The sequence below is a fragment of the Bos indicus genome, chromosome 22 (assembly GCF_029378745.1).
Source record: "Bos indicus isolate NIAB-ARS_2022 breed Sahiwal x Tharparkar chromosome 22, NIAB-ARS_B.indTharparkar_mat_pri_1.0, whole genome shotgun sequence".
NCBI classification, from domain to species: domain Eukaryota; kingdom Metazoa; phylum Chordata; class Mammalia; order Artiodactyla; family Bovidae; genus Bos; species Bos indicus.
Genome location: NC_091781.1, coordinates 15,368,407 through 15,391,614, shown reverse-complemented (window position 1 = coordinate 15,391,614; position 23,208 = coordinate 15,368,407). Strand labels below are relative to the sequence as shown.

The following is a 23,208-nucleotide window of genomic DNA, read 5'->3' as shown; positions in this document are numbered from 1 at the left end:
TTTATTTTATTCTTAATATCATTTTAGATGAAGTGAATTGCAGGCTTTTATTAAATGTCACCAGTGACACGGACAATCCAGAGTGGCCATCCTGAGCATGTGTCTGATTTGTTGTAGAACATAGTTTGTAAGAATCCACTTTGACCATGAATATTTCGTATTTGAAAATTGCTGTTTCTTTAGAACTAATTATTTGGAGTAGGCCAAGCTGTGCTCATTCTTAGCAGCAGACTAGCAGGCCTAAGCATCTTTTGAGATAATTCATAAGGATCTTGGTGTGCATTACTGGATCTGTCCACTTTCTGTGAAGACACTTAGAAGAATAACCATTAATTTATTCAGTGGATGTTGAACATTATTCTGTGTAAACTTATGTCAATATGGATGTTCAAGTTTTTTGGTTTAGTGATGTTTTTTAAGCATAAAGATTATATTTAGGTTGGTAGCTTTCACCATAAGTATTACTGTCTGTTTTTCTTTAAAGAACATTGCCTTATTGACTTTGTTTAAAGGAATTCCTCTAAAATTTTCTTTCCAGTTTCCATTTCTGAAAACGGTCATTATAATATTGTCATAATGAGCAAAAAATCATTTTAGGGTCCAATTTTGAAATTGCATTTTGAGTTTTTACTTGAATTCTTTGAAAGGAAAAATGTTGATAGTTCTAGGTGATGTAAAAATCATTTTATGTTTCACTTATATGACATTTTTTCACTTTGTTTAGCCTTTCAGTTCACTTCAGTTCAGTTGCTCAGTCATGTCTGACTCTCTGCGACCCCATGAATCACAGCATGCCAGGCCTCCCTGTCCGTCACCAACTCCCGGAATTCACTCAAACTCACGTCCATCGAGTCAGTGATGCCATCCAGCCATCTCATCCTCTGTCATCCCCTTCTCCTCTTGCCTCCAATCCCTCCCAGCATCAGAGTCTTTTCCAGTGACTCAACTCTTCACATGAGGTGGCCAAAGTACTGGAGTTTCAGCTTTAGCATCATTCCTTCCAAAGAAATCCCAGGGCTGATCTCATTCAGAATGGACTGGTTGGATCTCCTTGCAGTCCAAGGGACTCTCAAGAGTCTTCTCCAACACCACAGTTCAAAAGCATCAATTCTTCACCGCTCAGCCTTCTTCACAGTCCAACTCTCACATCCATACATGACCACAGGAAAAACCATAGCCTTGACTAGACGAACCTTTGTTGGCAAAGTAATGTCTCTGCTTTTGAATATGCTATCTAGGTTGGTCATAACTTTCCTTCCAAGGAGTAAGCATCTTTTAATTTCATGGCTGCAGTCACCATGTGCAGTGATTTTGGAGCCTTTAGGTGGCTGTAAATTTAAATATTACTTCTAGGTCTTGTAAGTGACAGTCTCCAGTAGCTATATCTTAGAAAGTGAGCGGGGAAAAGTGAGTTGATGGTGAAGGCTGAGCACGGGTGTAGTAGTGGTCTTGAGGCCTCTGGGAGAGCTGGGGCTCAGGAAGATCTTGAACTTGTCCTGAGATCAAAAGAGAGAGATGGTTTGATTAGGAGCCGAGGCCCATGAGTGTCTTTTTCTTTTTTTTTTAATTGCTTGGGTATCTTTTAACCTGATTCTCATTTGAGGTTAGTTTGTCATACCCTCTTTTTTTTTTTTTTTTTTTTAATTTTAACATGCTCCTGAGTTAATAGAAGAATTAAAGATAGAGGAAAATAGTATCTTTGTTTAGTCTGAACCATCCTTATAGACTGATCTGATGCTTTATCTTAAAACACTGTGTTTTTCTTTTTTTTTAAACTGCATGTAATTAACCAAGAAATACTAATTCTGAGTATTACACCTCCCTTACCGCCTGCATCCCACCCTGGTCCCAATGCAGGGCAGTTTTGCAGTCTAAGAACTCGCCCATGTAGATGTGGCTGACAAAGGACACAGTGTGTGTGACCTCTTTTGCGTTAGCTTGTGTCTAGTTCACAGACAATTAACAGTGAGGTTGCTTGGCCTTCTTCTGCCCAGTGGGTGTATGAAAGTTTAGATAAATGTGTTCCATGGCTGTTCCAGAAGTTAACATGTAGAATATTGTTTGTGCTTTTGAATAATTTTTCTTCAGGGTATTGAAAATTTTGCCATGACACAATGATGAAAATATATAGCTTTGGGTAGCAGGGGAGCAGGATACTATGGATGGGAAGTCTTCTTTGAAAATAACCCCTATTATGCTAAAGTATTAAAGTGAGAGAAAAATGGGGACCATAAAGTAAACCCCCAAATTAAGATGGTTCATTGGCTGTGAGACTTCCTGGTGGTCGAGTGGTTGAGACTCTGTGCATCCACTGCGGAGGCCATGGGTTCCATCCCTGGTTGGGGAAGTTGTGCATTCCAAGAGGTGTGGCCAGTAAAAAAAAAAAACAAAAAAACGATGGTTCATTGGCCATGGCTGAATTTAAACTAGGAACCTTGGAGATTTGGGATAAGCCCAAGGTGAGTTTTTCCTTGTGAAGAGGGCATCCATCAGTGAGGCGGTAAAGAGAAGCAGCCCCAGGAGCTATGGCTTGAGCCCAAAGCCCAGGGAGGTGTCAGGCTTGCTCTGCAGACAAGCGGGACTTCTGTACTTGATGGAGGATGAATTTACTATTACACACTGATTTGGAAATAGATTGTTAAATGATCCCCACTTAAGTGAATAAGCTTACTTGAAATGATTTTTTAAAAAAAGTCTTCAGCAGCCTGTGCTAAAGGTCTCTTTTTTCCCCCTCTGATTGTAGACAGAATTCGTGGCTACTTTGGAGAAACCATTGCTCTTTACTTTGGATTTCTGGAGTATTTCACGTTTGCCTTAATCCCCATGGCCATCATTGGGTTACCTTACTACTTGTTTGCATGGGAAGACTATGACAAGTATGTGATCTTTGCCTCGTTCAACCTGATCTGGTCCACTGTGATCTTGGAAGTGTGGAAGCGAGGCTGTGCCAGCATGACCTACCGGTGGGGTACCCTGGTCATGAAGAGGAAGTTCGAGGAGCCCCGGCCAGGGTATCACGGAGTCCTGGGTATCAACCCAGTCACTGGCCGGGAGGAGCCGCTCTACCCCAGCTACAAGAGACAGCTGCGCATTTACCTGGTCTCCCTGCCCTTCGTGTGCCTCTGTCTCTATTTCTCCCTGTTTGTCATGATGATTTACTTCGACATGGAGGCCTGGGCCTTGGGTCTGCACGAGGACAGCGGGTCCGAGTGGACCAGCATCTTGTTGTACGTGCCCAGCATCATCTATGCCATCGTGATCGAGATCATGAACCGCCTCTATCGATACGCCGCTGAGTTTTTAACCTCATGGGGTAAGACTTGACGCTTTGTATTTATGTCTTATCTGCCTATAAGAAACATTGCTTCGATCACAGGATTCTTAGAACCGCTACCTGGCAAAGCAGATAGATGTTGCTCTGGGCTCGTTGTGGAGACATCAGGAGAAGTTCACGGGCTCTGGGAACTCCCATGATCTCCAGGTCACGATTCTCACAGCTCCGAAGTATTGGTAGTTACTATGTTCTAGGTGCCCTGCTAAGCACTTTATCCATAGTTCCTCATTTTCCCCTCCTCAGGGCACCATGAAATAGAAGTTATTTCACAGTTTTTATGGAGAAAGATACTGAGCGTTATCAAGGTTCAGACAGCAAATGGCAGAGCCAGGCTTATCCAACCTGTGCTTCTCATACTCTGTTGTGTTTTCTGCTAGGGATAAGACTGACTGAGACATCACCATACTCTGTGTCTAGGATCTGAAAACCACTTGTGTAATTGTGTGGGGCAGAGGCCTGCCATCGAACTCAGTGAAGGAGGCTGTTCTTGTCTGTCTCTGTGGTAAAAGATGAACTTGGTTATAGTTTAAAAAGGGTCTTGATAGGCAGTTTTCTCTTTAATTAATTTATTCAGTCAGACAAATAAATATGCTATTAGTATATTAACCCCTAGGAAGAAGTCTAGGCCTGAACTTCTGGACCATACAGATATTTAATATTCTTTATATTAGTTACATAACAACAGATACCATTTATTTGGGACTTCTCTGGTGGCTCAGACGGTAAAGAATCTGCCTTCAAAGAATCTTCCTGCAATGCTGGAGACCTGGGTTTGATCCCTGGGTCAGGAAGGTCCCCTGGAGAAGGAAACGGCAACCCACTCCAATATTCTTGCCTGGGAAATCCCACAGACAGAGGAGCCTGGCAGTCTACAGTCCATGGGGTCGCAAAGAGTCGGACACGACTGAGTGACTAACACACATCATTTATTTGTTTTTGTTCTCATAAGATTTTTTAAAAAATTTTTATTGGAGCATAGTTGCTAGCTACTATTTGCCGAGTGCTTTCCTTGAGCTGAGCTGTGGTTTTTGTAGTATTTCTAATCCTGACAGTAACCCTGGAAGAAGGGTAGTGTCAGGCCTGTTTTGTAAGCAAGGAGGCTGAGTGTCAGGAGGTTAAGTAACTTGCCCAAGGTCACACAGTGACTGACTGACTGAGTTTAGGTTCAAATCCAGGTCAGCCTAACATTACCTCTTTGTGCAAGGTGATACTTCTGTTCAGAATCTGCCTTTTTTGTCCTTCTGCCCTGCTGTGGTGTCCCAGCAGTAGACAATCCGCCTGCCAATGCTGGAGATGCAGGCTCGTGCCCTGGGTCTGGAAGAGTCCAAGGAGAAGGGAATGGCAACCCACTCCAGCATTCTTGCCTGGAGAATCCCTTGGACAGAGGAGCCTAGCAGGCTACAGTCCATGGGGTCACAAAGAGTCAGATGCAACTGAACAATAATACCAACTTGGGACCTGCACAGTGTCTCCTTTGCTGAGTGAGGGTGGGAACTTGAGTTTCCTTTTAAATTAATCCTTGTAAATTTGATTTCTTGCCCTACTGCTCTTCAGAGGTTGCTCTCAATTTTACTATTACTGCTCACACAGTCTTTTTCTGGTGGCTGTCTGTGGGATCATTTCTTTGTTGCATTAATATTTTAAAAAATAATTTCAGACCACAGTGCTATTTCAGTACCTTGAAAAATGTGTCTTTAGTTTCTTTGTTTTTTGATGTTCTTGGTGGGAAGCAGTAGCCGTGATGGACTGTCTAGCGTGGTTACTGACTGAGGCTCTGTGGCTGGACGTGGCTGCCCTCAGCACAGGCTTCACCTCACCTCACGACGACTCCCGTTCCGCTTTCTTATCTGACATTACTTCTCCTTTTTAATATTGTAGAGAATCACAGATTGGAATCTGCCTACCAGAATCACCTAATTCTGAAAGTGTTAGTGGTAAGTAGAACTTTTATATACAGATCCATTGTAATTATGAAACAAGTGTATACTGTTTAATATTTAGGACTATAAATATGAAGACTTGATTGTGATTTAAAATATCAGGTAAGAGTAGTTAATATACTTTGTCCAAGAAGGCAAGGATTGATTAACAAGTGTATTTACATACACACTCAGCAGTCTTATTACAAATGTGTCATGATATAAGACTTTGAATATAAAAATTAGTATTATAGCCAATTTCCAGTTGTTTGAAACACTGTAGACATGTTTTCCTTTCGGTGACTCAGGTTTGAATGTTTCATTATTCACCAATCGTTCCAGTTACCCACCTATTGTTTAGTGATGAAGTGCTAAATTATTATTTTTAAAAATTTTGTCTAAGGAATTTCCAAAGTCCAAGAGGTTTCTAGCATGTTTTGAAGGGCAGAAGGGAAGGGATGGAGGGTAAGTACTGTGTAACCTGCTTGCTGCTTATGTAAAAGCTCACAATTATGCCTCTTCCCACCATTATTGGAAATAACAAAGAGGTGGCTTGAAAGCACCTTGTGTAAAAGGAGATTACCTCAGCCATCTGTAACATAGCTGAGAATCCAGAAAGGTGCATAGAGAGTCCTCTGAACTCTGCAGTTCTGCACTGGAATTGATTTAACACAGTCCCTGTACTTTACTCCCCGGAGCGGAGTCCAGGCCGTCGCTTAGAAAGAGCCTTTGTTCCAGTTCCAGAAGTCATTCTGAGAAGCTTATTTCTCTGGTTTTTCCATCCTTAAAGGATCAGAAGCCATCATTAGGAAGGTGATTAGGTTTCTGCAAGTAGCAACATTTATAGAAGCAAGAGTAGGGAAGGAAATAGAAAACCTCTCATAAATAAGTAATGAGACTTCAACAGCTTTAGCAATTTGGACATTGGAAAAGGGGCAAGCAGCCATCTGTATCTAAAAAGGCTCTGAGGGCCTCATTCTAGCCCTGTAAAATAATTTATATTCAAAATGTTGGTGCTGAGTCAGCAAGGATGTTACGTTCTGTGTTGTCTGTGTGAGAAAGTGAGCAGGGGAATGTGTGATGCATTAAAAGATTCTTTGAAAAAGATCACAAAACAGAGCTCTTGCCCTTAGAGGTAAAACACTCCATTTGTCTTAAAGAATTTAGCCATTTTTAAGACTGGATTATTCTCTGCTGGTGCCAGATACAGTGTCAGGTGACTGTCTTGTAAAAAGACTCATTGCTGAGAGTCTGCTAATCCTCTCCTGTGTATGTTAGGTCTCTCCCTTCCTTTTTAATTAAAAAAAAAAAAAAAAATTTTTTTTTTTTTTTTTTGGTTGGTCCGTGCACTTTACATGTGGAATCTTGGTTTCCTGTTTCCTGACCAGGGATCAAACGTAGGCCCCTTGCATTGGCAGCGTGGAGTCTTAACCACTGGACCTTCAGAAAAGTCCCGACTCTCCCTTCTTTTTAATCTTGTGGGGAGGGTGTTTGTCAGCCTTCCGAGCTTTTGCTATTCTACTTCTACCATAACTTAACACCCCCATCCCTACCCCTGCCCCACATTATGTCACTGCTCACTCTCTCTAGCAACTGGCGCACAGTGTGCGCAACAGCAGTCTTCTGTCTCAGAAAGCAGTATTGTAAAGCTAGAAGGAGCCAGCGTGGGGCTGGGGCACAGGAAGGAATCTCCTGTGTCCCACAGGTAGTTGCAGGTTCTTGAGCAGGTGAACTAAAGGAAGAAATGGCACATGTTGGGGGACTTCCCTGGTGGTCCCGTGGTTAAGACTCCACGCTTACAATGCATGGGGCATGGATTCCATCCCTGTTCAGGGAACCAAGATCCCACATGCCCACATGGCACCACCAAAAAAAAAAAAAGAAATGGTAGTTGTTATGGTGGGATCCCTACCCCCACTTCTACACCCCTGACCCCTGAACCATGTGTCTGGGCAGGGCAGTCTCAGGCCCATGGTGACAAAGATGCTACCCGGCTGGTTGCTGTGGCTCATCTCTCTTGCTCTTGCCACCCGGCTTCCTAGGTGTGTCTCTGGGAGAGTGGGGAGTCTCAGATTCCTGGGCACAGAGAGGCTTCCAGGGCTGGGCTGCTTGTTGGGTTGGGTCCCTTTTTAATGGGTGCTGACCTCCATCCAGGCATCTTCTCTGTGGGGCGGGGAGTGGCAGGCCTAGCAGGGCAGAGAGGAAAGAGAGCACATGCCCTGGCAGCTCGCTGTTAGTGACGCTGGGCTTGCCTGTTGTAGGACTCCTATTGTAAGCAGGGTGGGCAGGGACTGTGCCTCCTGGAGATGCCCAGATTACCAGGTTGGGGGTGGGAGATACTGAACTCTCTCTTTGATAAGAAAGTAGTAGGGACATAAGATGTGCTGGTGCTGTGCAGTCCTCTCAGCACCTTTCTGAGTTCCGCTTTGGTTACCTCTCGTGATATTTCTGGAGTTCGTAGGTGTGCTTCCTGACGTGGGGGAGGGGGCGTGGCGGCGTAGGAGAAACAAGTCTTTGCCATCTTGTTGGGACCAGAAGTCCCTCATGACGTCTTTAAATGTGATATTTACAATTGTGTCGTGGTCTGTATGTGGGTTGGAAAAGAATTTCCAAACAAGAGGCAGAATGAGAGGGGAATAGAGTTTATTAGAGTGGGAACAGTGGGTCGGCTTAAGGGAGAGCAGATGATTTTCCTGGGTTGGTAGCCAGTTTTTATAGCCTCAAGACAAAGAAAATTCCTGCTAGAAGGGTGGCATTAGGTGGTTGGTTAAGGTGGGTATTTTTACCTAATAAGGGGTCAGGGAGCTGGCCAGTTTAGATCAGGAGGGCTCATGGCAATGGTTGCTATGGGGCTCTCTCAATTCCAGAGGTGACCTTGGTATGGGGCACTGCACCTGTGGCCTTGGTATAGGGCTCCACAAATTGTAGTAAAGTTCAGTGACAAAATATTAAATATTGCTCTCTCTCTCTCTCTTTTTTTTTTTTTGGCAGTTCAACTTTCTGAATTGCTTTGCCTCACTTTTCTACATTGCCTTTGTCCTGAGGGATATGAAGCTTTTGCGTCAGGTGAGTGTGAAAAACAGAAGGCATAGATTTTTTTTATTTGCAAGGTGCTTTCGTATAGTATAGTAATGTAATGGTCTTCCCATTATTATCTTGACAAAATTATTAAATTTTGTATTTCTAAGCCCAGTTCTAAAAAAAAAAACAAAACATTAGCAATTGCACTAGGTATTGTGCTCAACTGGAAAGAAATTAGTTGAAGCTAACCAAAGTGCAAAATTAATCATTTAGGGCACTAAAATCAAATATATAGTTGATACCAAAGCTTGTAAAAGCAATTTTAACAGCAAAAAATGAATTCATCAGTTGAACTTTGGTGTGCTTGGGGTAGGGCTGATTGGTATAATGGTCTTACACATTTCGTTTTTAAACTGGTATGTTGTTAAACTTTGCAGACCAGCAGATGCTATGCAGTGTTGTCTCATTTCTGAGATATTTATGAAAGTCTGACATATATTTTGTTGTGTTACCATTTCTGGATCTCATAATCATAGTGAATAATAAATGAAGTATAAATTATTGCTTTCTAAATTCTCTCTTTTTTTTTTTTTAATACTTGAGCCACCTACCAGTAAGGGCTATTCTTTTCTGGTTTTGATATACTGCGATTGTTAGTGTCTCAAAGTTTAGGCTTCTTAATCTTTATATGAGAGCTTGGGATCATTTTTCAAGAAATTAAAAAATTTGTATAACAGAAAGTTAAGATTTTGTAGTTACAGTTCTAAAAGCTGACATAAAAGTAAAATACTGTGTTCCTAGTAACTAAACTAGATATAATGTTACTTTTACAAATTATTTTTGAAAATAATACATTTGAAATCAATAGGTTAGACATACATACCTCTCCAGTCCCACCATTAGTGTATTAGTGAGATACGACCCCTCATTTCTTATGCTTTTGAGAGTCTCCTTTATTTAACAGGGGATGAGGGACAGGGAAGAACTCTTTGAAACAAAGAATTTTAATATCAGCAAAGGTGGTTTGTGTTGGAAACCCTGATGCCTACCTGGGAAGAGTGGAAATTGACACAATACCTTTGGAAACCACTTGAGTACCTTTCCTAAGAACCTTATTCCATTCCTAGTAAATCATCAAAGGTGGGATGAAGATTCGTGCACGTAGGTGAGGAGCAGCACTTATGACAACGGGAGTTGGAAATAGTGCTTACATTCAACCACAGTGCATGGGCTAGTAAAAAGGAATTATTCATGACATGGGAAAGTGCTCACAGGATAGTGAGAAAAGACATCTACAAAGCTGTATACATACAGATGTTTCTACTTTTATTTTTACATATCATTAGGAAGAAATACTTAAGTAAGATGTTAGCAGTGGTTCTGACATGGTTGTGCAGTTAAGTCTGACTTTTTTTCTGTTTTTTAAGTTTTTCTACAGTGAGGAAGCATATATTAATTTTGTAGTAAGTTCTGACTAAACTTTCAAAGTTGGTGACATCATTTAGACTCACATGAGATTGTAAAAAACAGAATTTCAATTTAATTTGTTGTCCTCCCAACTTATAACCAGTTTTCTATTATAATCTTATTTGTATTATTGTATTATAATCTTTTTATATTTTTGTCTGTCTTGTGAAGAACCAGTAAATTAGAAACATCATTCTAACACTTAGCTCTTTATTTTTTTTATACCTAGCTTTTCTGATACTTGTTTTTATAACATAATAATACATTATTTGTTAGATTCCTTTTTTTTTTTAACTGCATAATTGTACACATGCTTTGGTTTTGTTAAGTCACATTGCCAAATATCATTTATGTGCTCCTCTTTAGAGCTTGGCCACTCTCCTGATTACCTCCCAGATCCTTAACCAAATTGTAGAATCTCTGCTTCCTTATTGGCTCCAAAAGAAGCACCATGTTCGGGTGAAGAAGAAGGTGGAAGCTTTAAAGGCAGACATCGATGCTACATTATATGAACAGGTCGTTCTGGAAAAGGAAATGGGAACTTACTTGGTAAGTTTGGATACTGCCGAATTAAACATTGAAAGTGAATAATAATAGTCATGTGCAGAGTGTGTACGACAAATATGTACATATTCATCATCTCAGGTATGACTGCTTTCCAGCCAGTTTCCTTACCATGAAGTACTTCACAGTTAAAAAGAACAGTGTGTCAAAACGCTGCTGCCTTGAGCCTGAAATGTATGCCTAACATCCAAAGGATGAGTCCCATGAATTGTGAGACTGCTCTGCTGAGGGTGGCGGGGCCGTTTCAGAGACGGCAGGGGAGAGGCGAGACGGCCGTGGAGCCGTTGTGTGCTCTGGACACTTTGTACTCAAAAACTATAAGCCCATCGCTAACGATGGAAGGCCACTTTTCTCACGTTAATAATAGGTAAAGCTCTGTGTTGTTAATCACTTGGTGCCTAAATAAGAAATAAGATTCAAGATTTTTCTATTCAGAGTCTTTCTGTTATTCAGCATGGGCTCTCTGATATGAAGTAAAGGAAGCAGTGTACTAATTTCCCTCAACAGGCGATGGGTCTGAGTGAACGCTGGGCTTAAATGTCTCTCTCCTTAGTAACTTAACTTGCTTGCAGGGTCCTGCGTTATCTGACCGTTCTTCCCTCCTCATCTCCTATAAGTTCCTTCTTCACTCTTTTCACAAGATCAACACGAGTTATTACTGTTTTAACTCTCTCCATTTATTTGGAAATGGGGTTGTGCTGTGGGGATGCATTTATTCTAGATCGTTGCTTGCTATGCACTCATCCTTACCCCCAGGTACATTGTTTCCTTACTGAAGCCAGTGAGCTTAGAATTATATTTTCTATAAAATCATCCTGAGTGCTACATTATGAATCTAAAACAGTGTTGCCAAGCTTTGGGAAAAAGGAGTTTGATTGAGATTAAAACATTATTCCAAAGAGTAATACTTGCTTACTCACTATAGAAAGCTTGGAAAGTATGAGACAGAGTATAAAGAAAAAGAAATTCTCCATAATGTCTCCACCAGAGGTCATCCACTGGGGTCTCCTGACCCAGTTCTTCCAGTAACAGGGCCAGGGCTGTGTAGCCCTTCAGATCTCACTGTGCACTGCTCTCCCGCTCCTGGGAGCGGCTCATATCCAAACACATAGCTGTGTGAGGCTGAGATTCCATGGTGAGTATTCCAACCAGAATACTGTATTGACACACAGCAAACGATATGCCTTCTCACAAGCTAGGCATCAAAAATGTGTGTCAAAGATGTAAGTGAGTACCATCCTCCACACTCAACATTTTTTTATTTTGGAAAATGTAATTATTTTTTCAAACAATATTTTATTTATGTTAATATGCTTTTTATTTTTGAAGTGAGTAAATGAGAAATATTTTTTCAGTTTTGCTTTTTAATTTCTAACACAGTAAATAATGCTAGGTATAATAACTTTTAGGAACAAAAAGTCTTTGATATCATCAGTGATTTGAAAGTTTAGGGCTTCAGGGACCTGAAGGTTTGGAAACTACAGATCTAGAGTAATCCCCGCACCATGCTCCTTTTCAGAGCATGAATTTTTGTGAATCCAGTTTGTCCCGTTGCTTCCCCCTGAGATTCAGGTTCAGCAGTTCTGGAGGTGGGCCTCCATTATACCCCATCAGTAGGCTTCGATGGGGCAGGGTGGTGGGGCCGTTGCTCCACGTGAAGGCCTGCCTTGGTAGATCACATACAGACCGGGTGACAGACAGTTTGCAAAGGCTCTTTTTTGCTTAGGTTCTTTTTGGCTTTGTGTTGAATAGGTCATCTGTGATAGATACTGAGACTACTCTGTTCCCTATAAATGGTAGCTCTTTAAAAATACTTTCTAATTGCTTGTTGCTGGCATATCTGAATGCTCATTGGTTTTTATATTTTTTATCCAGAATTTTTGCAGAATTCTATTATTTCCAACTTTTTAAAATTTTATTGGATTTTTGTATGTAGACAGTTATTTCAGCTACAAATGAAAAATGGACATTTTCTTTTTTAATTTTAAATTTATTAATTTTTAACTGAAGAACAGTTGCTTTACAGTATTGTGTTGGTTTCTGCCCAATAGCAACATGAATCAGTCATAGGTATACATATGTCCCCTGATATTTTCTTTTTCAATTGTAATTTTATTAAGTGTGGTTGATTTACAGTGTTAATCTCTGCTGTACATCAAAGTAATTCAATTATTTTGTTGTCATTGTTTAGTTGCTAAGTTGTGTCTGACTCTTTGCGACTCCGTAAACTGCAGCACACCAGGCTTCCCTGTCCTTCTTTATCTGCCAGAGTTTGCTCAAACGCATGTTTGTTGATTCGGTGATGCCATCCAACCATTTTGTCCTCTTTCGTCCCCTTCTCCTCCTGCCCTCAGTCTTTCCCAGCATCAAAGTCTTTTCCAACCAGTCAGCTCTTCACATCAAGTGGCCGAAGTATTGAAGTTTCAGCTTTAGCATCAGTCCTTCCAGTGAATATTCCGGGTTGATTTCCTTTAGAATTAACTGGTTTGACCTCCTTGCTGTCAAAAGGACTCTCAAGAATCAGCTGCAGTACCACAGTTTGAAAACATCAGTTCTTTGGTGCTCAGCCTTCTTTATGGTCCAACTCTCACATCCATACATGACTATTGGAAAAATCATAGCTTTGACTATATGGACCTTGTTGGCAAACTGATGTTGCTGCTTTTTAATATGCTGCCTAGATTTGTCATAGTTTTTCTTCCAAGAAGCAAGCGTCTTTTAATTTCATGGCTGCAGTCACTGTCTGCAGTGATTTTGGAGCCCAAGAAAATAGTCTATCACAGTTTTTATTGTTTCCCCATCTATTTGCCATGACGTGGCAACTGCTGTGGCAGGACCGGATGCCATGATCTTATTTTTTTGAATGTTGAGTTTTAATTCAGCTTTTTCACTCCCCTCTTTCACCTTCATCAAGAGGCTCTTTAGTTATTTTCACATACTGCCATTAGAGTGGTATCATCTGTATATCTGAGGTTGCTGATATTTCTCCCAGCAATCTGTGCTTCATCCAGCCTGGCATTCTGTGTGATGTACCCTGCATTGAAATTAAATAAGCAGACGGACAGTATACTCCTTTCCCAATTTTGAAGAAGTGTTGTCCCATATCCATTCCAAATGGTTGCTTCTTGACCTGCATACAGGTTTTTCAGGGGGTAAGTATATATATATGAAAAGGAATACATATATATACATGTTTATCTAACATGGCTTGTTACAGGATATTGAATACAATTCCCTGTGCACATTTACTTGGACCTTGTTGTTTCTCCATCCTATATATAATATTACGGTTTGTGTCTGCCGATTCCAAACTCTTAACCCTCCCCGCTTCACTAATGGCTATTTTCTTTTTTCCTTCAGTCCTTCAACTTTTTATTATTTGACTCACTAATATGTTCAATACAATTTGAACACAAATAGTTATAACAGGAATCTTTATCTTGTTCCTGATTTTTTTTTTCCCCTGACCATTGAGTATTATGTATGTTCTATGTTTGTGGCAGTAACTTTATCAGTTTAAGAAGTTTTTTCTCTTTCCTATTTGAAAAGAAGTTTTATCGTGATGTTGAATTTTATCAAAAAAAATTTTTTTTTGCTTCTGTATCTTACCTCCTTCAATTAGTATTTTCGTACGTTTCTTAATGGACCACCACGTTTGCATTTAAGTGATTAACTTCACTTGCTCAGTATTCCACATTGTGATGTTGAATATGCTAATATTCTTAAGGGTTTGTGCCATTTGCTAGCAATTTTCCTTTCTCAGTCACTGGGATAGGGTTTCCATGTTGTTTATTGTGGAAACTCTGTTGCTAACAGAGAGCCTGGCATTCAGCAGGCACTCAGTTCAATGTTGAATAAAGGACAGCTTCAGGAAAAGAGTGGCTCAGGCCTGCTGTGTGCTGGCTGTTGCCTTCATCCTGTACTTTCTTTCCTTCTCACTTACTCTGGGTGGGAAACTCTGAGATGTGTGTGAGGGGCTGGTGGGATGGATCCCCTGGAACCTGAAACTTGGTTTTCATACATGTAATAAATTAGATATGTAAAATTACTATGTCACGGATATACCATAGCATTATAAATAGTTGCTTTGTTCTTAAAGTTTGTGAATAGGTCCTCAGAATCATCTTAGTAAGTTGTTCTTTTGCTAACTTGCAGCTGATAGAGTAGCGTGTATCTTGGTTAGTGTATTTTTTTAACATGTGGTTGTTTACTTTGTTAAATTTGCTTTTTTTTTCTTTGCTTCTTGATGAAAGATAATGTCCCTGGTCTGCTGAATTGACTGAACCAAAAGTACTCAGAAGTGTCAAAGTACTGATAGTGTTACCATGTAAATACTACCACTGCAAATCCTGTTGTGAGATGGAAATGCAGAATGTGGGGTGTGCTGTTCTGTGAGGAAGGGGCTCCCTGGGTTCTGGATGCTAGAAAGGCCAGATGATGTTTATGTGACTTCTGGAGGCTGCCCTGTGGAGCATCAGAGAGAAACTGTCATCGACACATCTCTGCAGAGCCTCAACCTTGTATTTTACGAGCTAAAACAACGCAATTTTGAAAGCCAAGCATAGGCTCTCAGGATTTCTTAAGAATGAATTGTGGTAACAATGGCTTGATTGCTAAGATTTTCACTCTTTCCCAACCCTTGATTTCTTCACTCTTCAGAGAAATAAATCGATGCTATATTGCTGGGTGTATTTAAAAACCACATCTCAATGCTGCAACAGAACATAAGGAAATTCTTTCTAGTGCCAAATGCAACCAAAGAGTTGTTTAGAAACTGTTCACCACTGAATCCCCAGCTGAGTGTCAACCTGCCAGCTCCCAAAACATAGGCAGTTGGCATTACTCTTTGGCAAGGCTTGCAGACAGTCAGTGAAACTCACTCAAAATCCCTGGGTTCATTTTTCATCCAAATATCCAGAACATCTGGAAGAAGCACTTCCTGCTATCCCCAGTACTCTGTAATTCCCCAGTAATTTTGTTTGGGTATTTCATATTTTAGTAAAATAAAAAATAAAGAGACTGACTAGAAGTAGAATCTGACTTCTACTAAAGCTCTCATCTGTTGAATCTGGCGTCTGTATCTTGGTGAAAGACTGATTGTGAAATACAGTAATAATACTTAAAATTATGAATTTATAATGATTGTTTCATGTTGCTTTAAAATACTGCAGTGAGTGTTTTTCTTAAGCTGTCATTTTTGCATGTGCACTGAATGATCATGAGAGTGAGAAGGCTGGAAGCTGGCGTGGATGGCTCCCTCACCCCGTCACTGCACCATGTAGAGCGCTGCTTGGCCCCACTGGGGTAACTGTGTGAGCAGCAGGCCTCTGGGTCCTGTGGAGGAGTGGTGATGTTGCTCAGGTGATAGGTCAGAGTCACCAGTGTCCAGGCCTCCCACTTCAATGCAGGTGCCTTTTTCCAGTTATTAAAGATCACTTGCCTCTCGCAAGAATCCCTTAGAAGAAATGGAGTAGCCATCATAGTCAACAAGAGTCCAAAATGCAGAACTTGGATGCAGTCTCAAAAACGACAGAATGGTCTCTGTTCGTTTCCAAGGCAAACCATTCAATATCACAGTAATCCAAGTCTGTGCCCTGACTAGTAATGCTGAAGAAGCTGAAGTTGAATGGTTCTATGTAGACCCACAAGACCTTTTAGAACTAACACCCAAAAAAGATGTCCTTTTTATGATAGGGGACTGGAATGCAAAAGTAGGAAGTCAAGAAACTGGAGTATCAGACAAATTTGGCCTTGGAGTACAGAATGAAGCAGGGCAAAGCCTCGTAGAGTTTTGACAAGAGACTGCATGGGTCGTAGCAAACACCCTCTTCCAACAACACAAGAGAAGACTCTACACATGGACATCATCAGGTGGTCAATACCAAAATCAGATTGACTATATTCTTTGTAGCCAAAGATGGAGAAGCTCTATACAGTCAGCAAAGATAAGACCAGGAGCTGACTGTGGCTCAGATCATGAACTGCTTATTGCCAAATTCAGACTTAAATTGAAGAAAGTGGGGAAAACCACTAGACTATTCAGGTATGACCTAAATCAAATCCCTTATGATTATACAGTGGAAGTGAGAAATAGATGTAAGGGACTAGATCTGATAGATAGAGTGCCTGATGAGCTATGGACTGAGGTTCGTGACATTGTACAGGAGACAGGGATCAAGACCATCTCCAAGAAAAAGAAATGCAAAAAGCAAGATGGCTGTCTGGGGAGGCCTTACAAATTGCTGTGAAAAGAAGAGAAGCAAAAAACAAAGGAGAAAAGGAAAAATATACCCATTTGAATGCAGAGTTCCAAAGAATAGCAAGGAGAGATAAGAAAGCCTTCCTCAGCGATCAATGCAAAGAAATAGAGGAAAACAGTAGAATGGGAAAGACTAGAGATTTCTTCAAGAAAATTAGAGATACCAAGGGAGCATTTCGTTGAAGATGGGCTCAATAAAGGACAGAAATGGTAGGGACCTAACAGAAGCAGAAGATATTAAGCAGCAGTGGCAAGAATACACAGAAGAACTATACAAAAAAGATCTTCATGACCCAGATAATCACGATGGTGTGATCACTCACCTAGAGCTAGACATCCTGGAATGTGAAGTCAAGTGGGCCTTAGGAAGCATCACTATGAACAAAGCTAGTGGAGGTGATGGAATTCTGGTTGAGCTATTTCAAATCCTAAAAGATGATGCTGTGAAAGTGCTGCACTCAATATGTTAGCAAATTTGGAAAACTCAGCAGTGGCCACAGGACTGGAAAAGGTCAGTTTTCATTTCAATCCCAAAGAAAGGCAATGCCAAAGAATACTCAAATTACAGCACAATTGCACTCATCTCACACGCTAGTAAAGTAATGCTCAAAATTCTTCAAGTCAGGCTTCAACAATATGTGAACCATGAACTTCCAGATGTTCAAGCTCATTTTTAGAAAAAGCAGAGGAACCACAGATCAAATTGCCAACATCTGCTTGATCATTGAAAAAGCAAGAGTGTTCCAGAAAAACATCTATTTCTGCTTTATTGACTATGCCAAAACCTTTGACTGTGTGGATCACAACAAACTGTGGAAAATTCTTCAAGAGATGGGAATACCAGACCACGTGACCTGCCTCCTGAGAAATGTGTATGCAGGTCAAGTCTGATGTTAAAAAATTCAATTAACATCTGTGGGGGAGGACCTTTAGCACCCAAAGACTCAATGTGGTTAAATAGGGAGAATTCTTTTGAGTCAAGTCTTCTAGAGGCAGGCCAGATAATGCTGTCCTTTCGGATTAGACTTTCAAAGATCTGCAGCCACATTCTCCTCCCTCTGGTATGGGAATGCATGCTATTCTTATTTTTTGAAGCTGCTACAGAACTGGGGAGCAGAAGGTGAGACTCAAAATTGAGCTGTTATTCTTGACTAAATGTTTCCATAATTGATACAAGCCTTTGTTTAATTTCCAGAATACTAACAAAGTGAATTTTGACACATTTTATAGTTAGTTTCTGTTTGCTTTTATGGAGAGGAAAACTTCTGGATGTTCTTACTTTGCCATTTTTTGCTGGCGTCACCACCGTCAAGTTATTAATGGAATTTCAGGGGCAGAGATTCGTGGTACCCATGATGTGAAGGGACCATCATGTAAGATTTCTAATAGTGATACGGGATCATTTCTTTTTACTTGGTCAGGAGCAAATTGCTTTAGATTTGCTGTAATTTACCTTAGGAAAAAAATGTAATATTTCAGTGATTTGATGTGATATGAGCAGCAAAATCATTTTTTATTCTTTATTTCAGGGACTTGAAGATAAAATGGTCTTTGAATTTAAATTCTGTTGTTGAGAAGAAGGAATTGGGAGAAACTCTTGAGATTTTTATTATTATTGTTGTTAGAGGTTCCTGCCTTGAAAGACTGCTTTCAAAAGACTGCTAAAGACTGCTCTTATTAAGTGATATTAAAACAATGCCTGTTTTCTTCTTGTTTATATTTTCAGGGCACCTTTGATGATTACTTGGAGTTATTCCTGCAGTTTGGTTATGTGAGCCTTTTCTCCTGTGTTTACCCACTGGCAGCTGCCTTCGCTGTGCTAAATAATCTCACTGAAGTTAATTCAGATGCCTTAAAAATGTGCAGAGTCTTAAAACGTCCATTCTCAGAACCCTCAGCCAGTATTGGTGTATGGCAGGTAATTATTTGAAAAAAAATTATCATTATTTTTTAATTAAAAAATGAAGCATTGTGATTTTAAATAAAAGCTCTATGGAGAGTTTTGGAAAAATACTATCCAGTAAGAGAATCTAATCCATGTTATGGAACTTTCTACTCAACAGTAGTAGAATATACTTTCTTTTCAAGTGTTTATAGAACTTGCAACAATATGTACCATCTCCTGGGGAACTTGCAACAATATGTACCATCTCCTGGGGAATAAAACAACCTTAAAAAATTTTAAGAATTGAACTTATACACAGTGTGCTCTCTGGCCATGATGGAACCAAATTGAAAATCAGTAGCAGAAAGATGATAGGGAAATCACCAAACACTTAAAAGCTAAACAACACATTTATAAATAATCATGGATGAAAGAGAATGTGTGAAGTGTGAGAACTGTCTCTTCTTTCTTATTAGTCTTGTTAGAGGTGTGACAATTGTATTGATCTTTTCCAAGGAGCAACTCTTTGTTTCATTGATCTTCTCTGTTATTTTACTGCTTTCAATTTCATTGATTTGTACTCTTACCTTTATTGTTTCCTTCTTTCTGATTCTTCTGTGTTTATTTTGTTCTTTGTTTCTAGTTTCTTGAGCAGAAGCTCAGACTATTGATTTCAGATTTTCCCTCTTTTCTGGTACATGCCTTTAGTTCTACAGATTTCTTTGTTAGCACTGCTTTACTCATATCCCCAAAAGTTTGACATGCTGTGTTTTCATTTTCAGTCAGTTCTTTGTATCTTCTGGCTACATATCATCTTGAATGAAATAGAGCAGTTTCTCCAAAAGTACACTACCGCAACTCACTCAATGTGAAATAGGTAGTTTGAGTATCCTCAGAATCACAAGGAAATTGAATATGCTATTAAAAATTCCCGAAAAAGAAATATCCTGGCCCAAATGGTTTTACTGGTAAATTCTAACATTTAAAGGGAAATTAACATCAATTTTACATAATTTGTCCCAGAAAACAGAGGAGGAAGGAATATTTTCTAATTCATTCTATGAATTTAGTATCAGTATGGTAGTAAATCAGGACTAGTATAAAAGAAGATAACAGACTAATATCTGTTGTGAATAAACATACAGAACAGCTTTCAGTTTCGTTTAGTCACTCAGTCACGTCCAACTCTTTGCAACCCCATGGAGTGCAGCACGCCAGGCTTCCCTGTCCATCACCAACTCCAGGAGCCTATTCAAACTCATGTCCATCGTGTCAGTGATGCCATCCAGCCATCTCATCCTCTGTTGTCCCCTTCTCCTCCCACCTTCAATCTTTCCCAGCATCAGGATGTTTTCTAGTGAGTCAGTTCTTCACATCAGGTGGCCAAAGTATTTGAGTTTCAGCTTCAGCATCAGTCCTTCCAATGAATATTCAAGACTGATTTCCTTTAGGATAGACTGGTTGGATCTCCTTGCAGTCCAAGGGACTCTCAAGAGTCTTCTCCAACACCACAGTTCAAAAGCATCAATTCTTCTGCGCTCAGCTTTCTTTATAGTCCGACTCTCACATCCATACATGACTACTGAAAAAACCATAGCTTTGACTAGAGGAACCTTTGTTGGCAAAGTAATGTCTCTGCTTTTTAATATGCTGTCTAGATTGATCATAACTTTTCTTCCAAGGAGAAGCATTTTTAATTTCATGGCTGCAGTCACTATATGCAGTGATTTTGGAGCCAAAAAAAAAAATAAATAAAGTTTCTCACTATTTCCATTGTTTCCCCATCTATTTGGCATGAAGTGATGGGACTGGATGCCTTGATCTTAATTTTCTGAATTAAGTTTCTCACTCGCTTCTTTCACTTTCATCAAGAGGCTCTTTAGTTCTTCGCTTTGTACCATAAGGGTGGTGTCATCTGTGTATCTGAGGTTATTGATATTTCTCCCAGCAGTCTTTATTCCAGCTTGTGTGTCATCCAGCCCAGCATTTCTCATGATGTACTCTGCATATAAGTTAAATGAGCAGGTGACAAATGCAGCCTTGATGTACTCCTTTCCCAATTTGGAACCAGTCTGTTGTTCCATGTTCAGTTCTAACTGTTGCTTCTTGACCTGCATACAGATTTCTCAGGAGGCAGGTAAGGTAGTCTAGTATTCCCATCTCTTTAAGAACAGCTTAATAATAGCTTAACTAATAAGAGTTAGCAGTATATGAGGAGAATTATATACCATGACAAGTGGAATTTTGTCCAGGGATGCAAGCTCTGGTTCAATATTCAAAATCAACCAGTGTAGTCTACCATAGTTATATTCCAAAGAAGAAAAAAAAATCTCATGATTATATCAGTCAGTATATATAAAGCATTTGGCAACATCCAACACTCATTCATTTTTTAAACTCTCAGAAACATAGGAATAGAAGGATATTGCTTCAACTTGATAAGGAACATCTATTTCAAAAAGCTTAAAGCTAACAACCATACTTGTTAGTGAAAGATTGAATGCTTTCTAAGATTAGGAACAATGCAAGAATGTCCACTGTCCCTACTCTTATTGAATATTGTTCTAGAAATTCTAACTAGTCTCCTCAGGCCAACTATGTCTCCAATTTACCCACCCACTGACCACACGTACATGAGGAAGCCCAGTCAAGGTCAGCTAGACCAAAAGTTGTCCACCTGCAGAATAATGAACTAAAGAAATGGTTGTTGTTTTTAAGTTACAGAGTTTGGGATGATTTGTTACACAGCAGTGTCTAATATAGGAGGACTCAATATCCTAAATGTATCAGTTCTCCTCTAATTTACAAATAAGTTAACCTAAAAATTAGCTGATAAATGTAGCACTATCCCCATGGAAGTTCTTCTTTTAATTAGATAACTTACTGTCAAGTTCATAGGGCAAAAGAAATGAAGTAGAATAGCAGGAAAACTCTAAGGAAGGTCAGGGACACACCTTCCTACATATTAAAATGTGTTACATAAACTCACTTGTTAAAGTAGAGTGGTCCTGGTGAATTATTCAGACAGATCAATGGAACAAAATAGAAAGTCCAGAAATTCAGTATGTGATAGGTAAAATCTGTTAAATGGAGAAAATCATCAACTGTCTACTGATAGTATTGGGGTAATTAAATCTCCAAATGAGGGGATAAGGGAGTTTGCTCTTCAAAAGTTAAGAGGGAAAAAAAGGCAAGACAGACAAGGAGAGAAAATATTCACAACACATACATCTGCCAGAGAACTTGTGTTCAGATTACGTGAAGGACTCTTGCAACTCAGTAATAAGACAGTTAAATAAAGACATGGACAAGATTTGAAGAAATGCTTCACCAAAGAATATATACAAATAATCAATGAACTCAAGGAAAGATTTAGAATTAGCTACCGGGAAAATACGCAAGAAAACCACAGTGAGATTGCACTATATACCTGTTTTAAAATGAAGACTAATGGTGCCAAGTGTTGGCAATAATGTGTAGTACCTGGAACTCTCATACATTACCAATAAAAATGTAAATGGTTACTTTGAAAAACTAAATTGCAATTTGTAAAAAAAAAAAAATAGTTCAACATATACCTACCATACCCCAGCACCTCTGTTCTTAGAAATCCAGGGGAAAGAACATATCCCTGCAAAGACTGTACAGGAGTATCCATAGTAACTTTATTCAGAATAGTCCAAGACTGGAAACAACCCAGTTTACCAAACAACCCACTAGGTAAGTGGGTAAAAAAATCATGATATATTCATACAATGGAGCGCTGCTGCTGCTGCTAAGTCGCCTCAGTCGTGTCCGACTCTGTGCGACCCCATAGACGGCAGCCCACCAGGCTCCCCCATCCCTGGGATTCTCCAGGCAAGAATACTGGAGTGGGTTGTCATTTCCTTCTCCAGTGCATGAAAGTGAAAAGTGAAAGTGAAGTCGCTCAGTCCTACTCAGCAATAAAAAGAAGAATAAATTACTGATAACATATAATATGGATCAACCTCAAAGTCATGTTGAGTGAAAGAAGGAGACATAAAAGCATATATACTGTGTGAATCTAACTATATAAAATTCTGGAAAAACTAATATATAGTGACAAAAAAATAGATCAAAGTTTGCTTGGTGCCAGGTATGAAGAGAGGGGTGGATTGCAAAGCATTGTGAGGAATCTTTGGGGGAAAATGGAAATATCCTTTTGTGATAGTGGTTTCCCAGGTGAGTAATAAAGTGTATATCATAAATGAGTGCAATTTATTATATTTAAATTATAACTCATGATAAGTGACATTTAAAAATCAAAAAGTTTAGATAGAAGTGTATTAGAAATGCAGGAAGTCAGACACTGTCCTGTGCTGCCGATGGGAAGGCGAACTGATCAACCCTGGGAAGTTCAGCTTGGTACTATCAGAATAACGAATACAGTGGCACCTTTGACTCAACTATTCCACTTTCAGGAATTTATTCTACTTCCACACTTCTTAAAGGATGTGTTTGCAGGGTTTCTAATTGTAGCATTGTTTGTAATAATAACCAATAAGGAAATGATTAAATAAACCTTGGTACATTCATGTGATAAAATACTTAAGCAGTAGTGACTCAAGGCTTATGTTGTGACTTAAGAATGATGATCTCTGTGTCCTGACACAAAATAACTTCCACAGCATCTTAAGTGACCAAAGCAAGGGACTTGACAATGTGTATTATGCTGAGAGGAGAATAAGAAAGTATTTGTGCAAGTTTGCTTATATTTGTTTGCAGACAAAGTGTGTGG

The 23,208-nt window shown here is 39.7% G+C and overlaps 1 protein-coding gene across 5 annotated transcripts in view; it reads left to right on the top strand.

Moving 5' to 3' along the window:
* Positions 1–23,208, top strand: part of ANO10 (anoctamin 10) — a 229,148-nt gene that overhangs the window by 38,929 nt on the left and 167,011 nt on the right. For all 5 annotated transcript variants that reach the window (XM_070776189.1, XM_070776191.1, XM_070776190.1 and 2 more), the window contains exons 6-10: positions 2,744–3,313; positions 5,213–5,268; positions 8,245–8,319; positions 10,108–10,290; positions 18,291–18,482. In XM_070776189.1, coding sequence (XP_070632290.1) covers positions 2,744–3,313; positions 5,213–5,268; positions 8,245–8,319; positions 10,108–10,290; positions 18,291–18,482 — 1,076 coding nt within the window. The remainder of the gene's footprint in view (positions 1–2,743; positions 3,314–5,212; positions 5,269–8,244; positions 8,320–10,107; positions 10,291–18,290; positions 18,483–23,208) is intronic.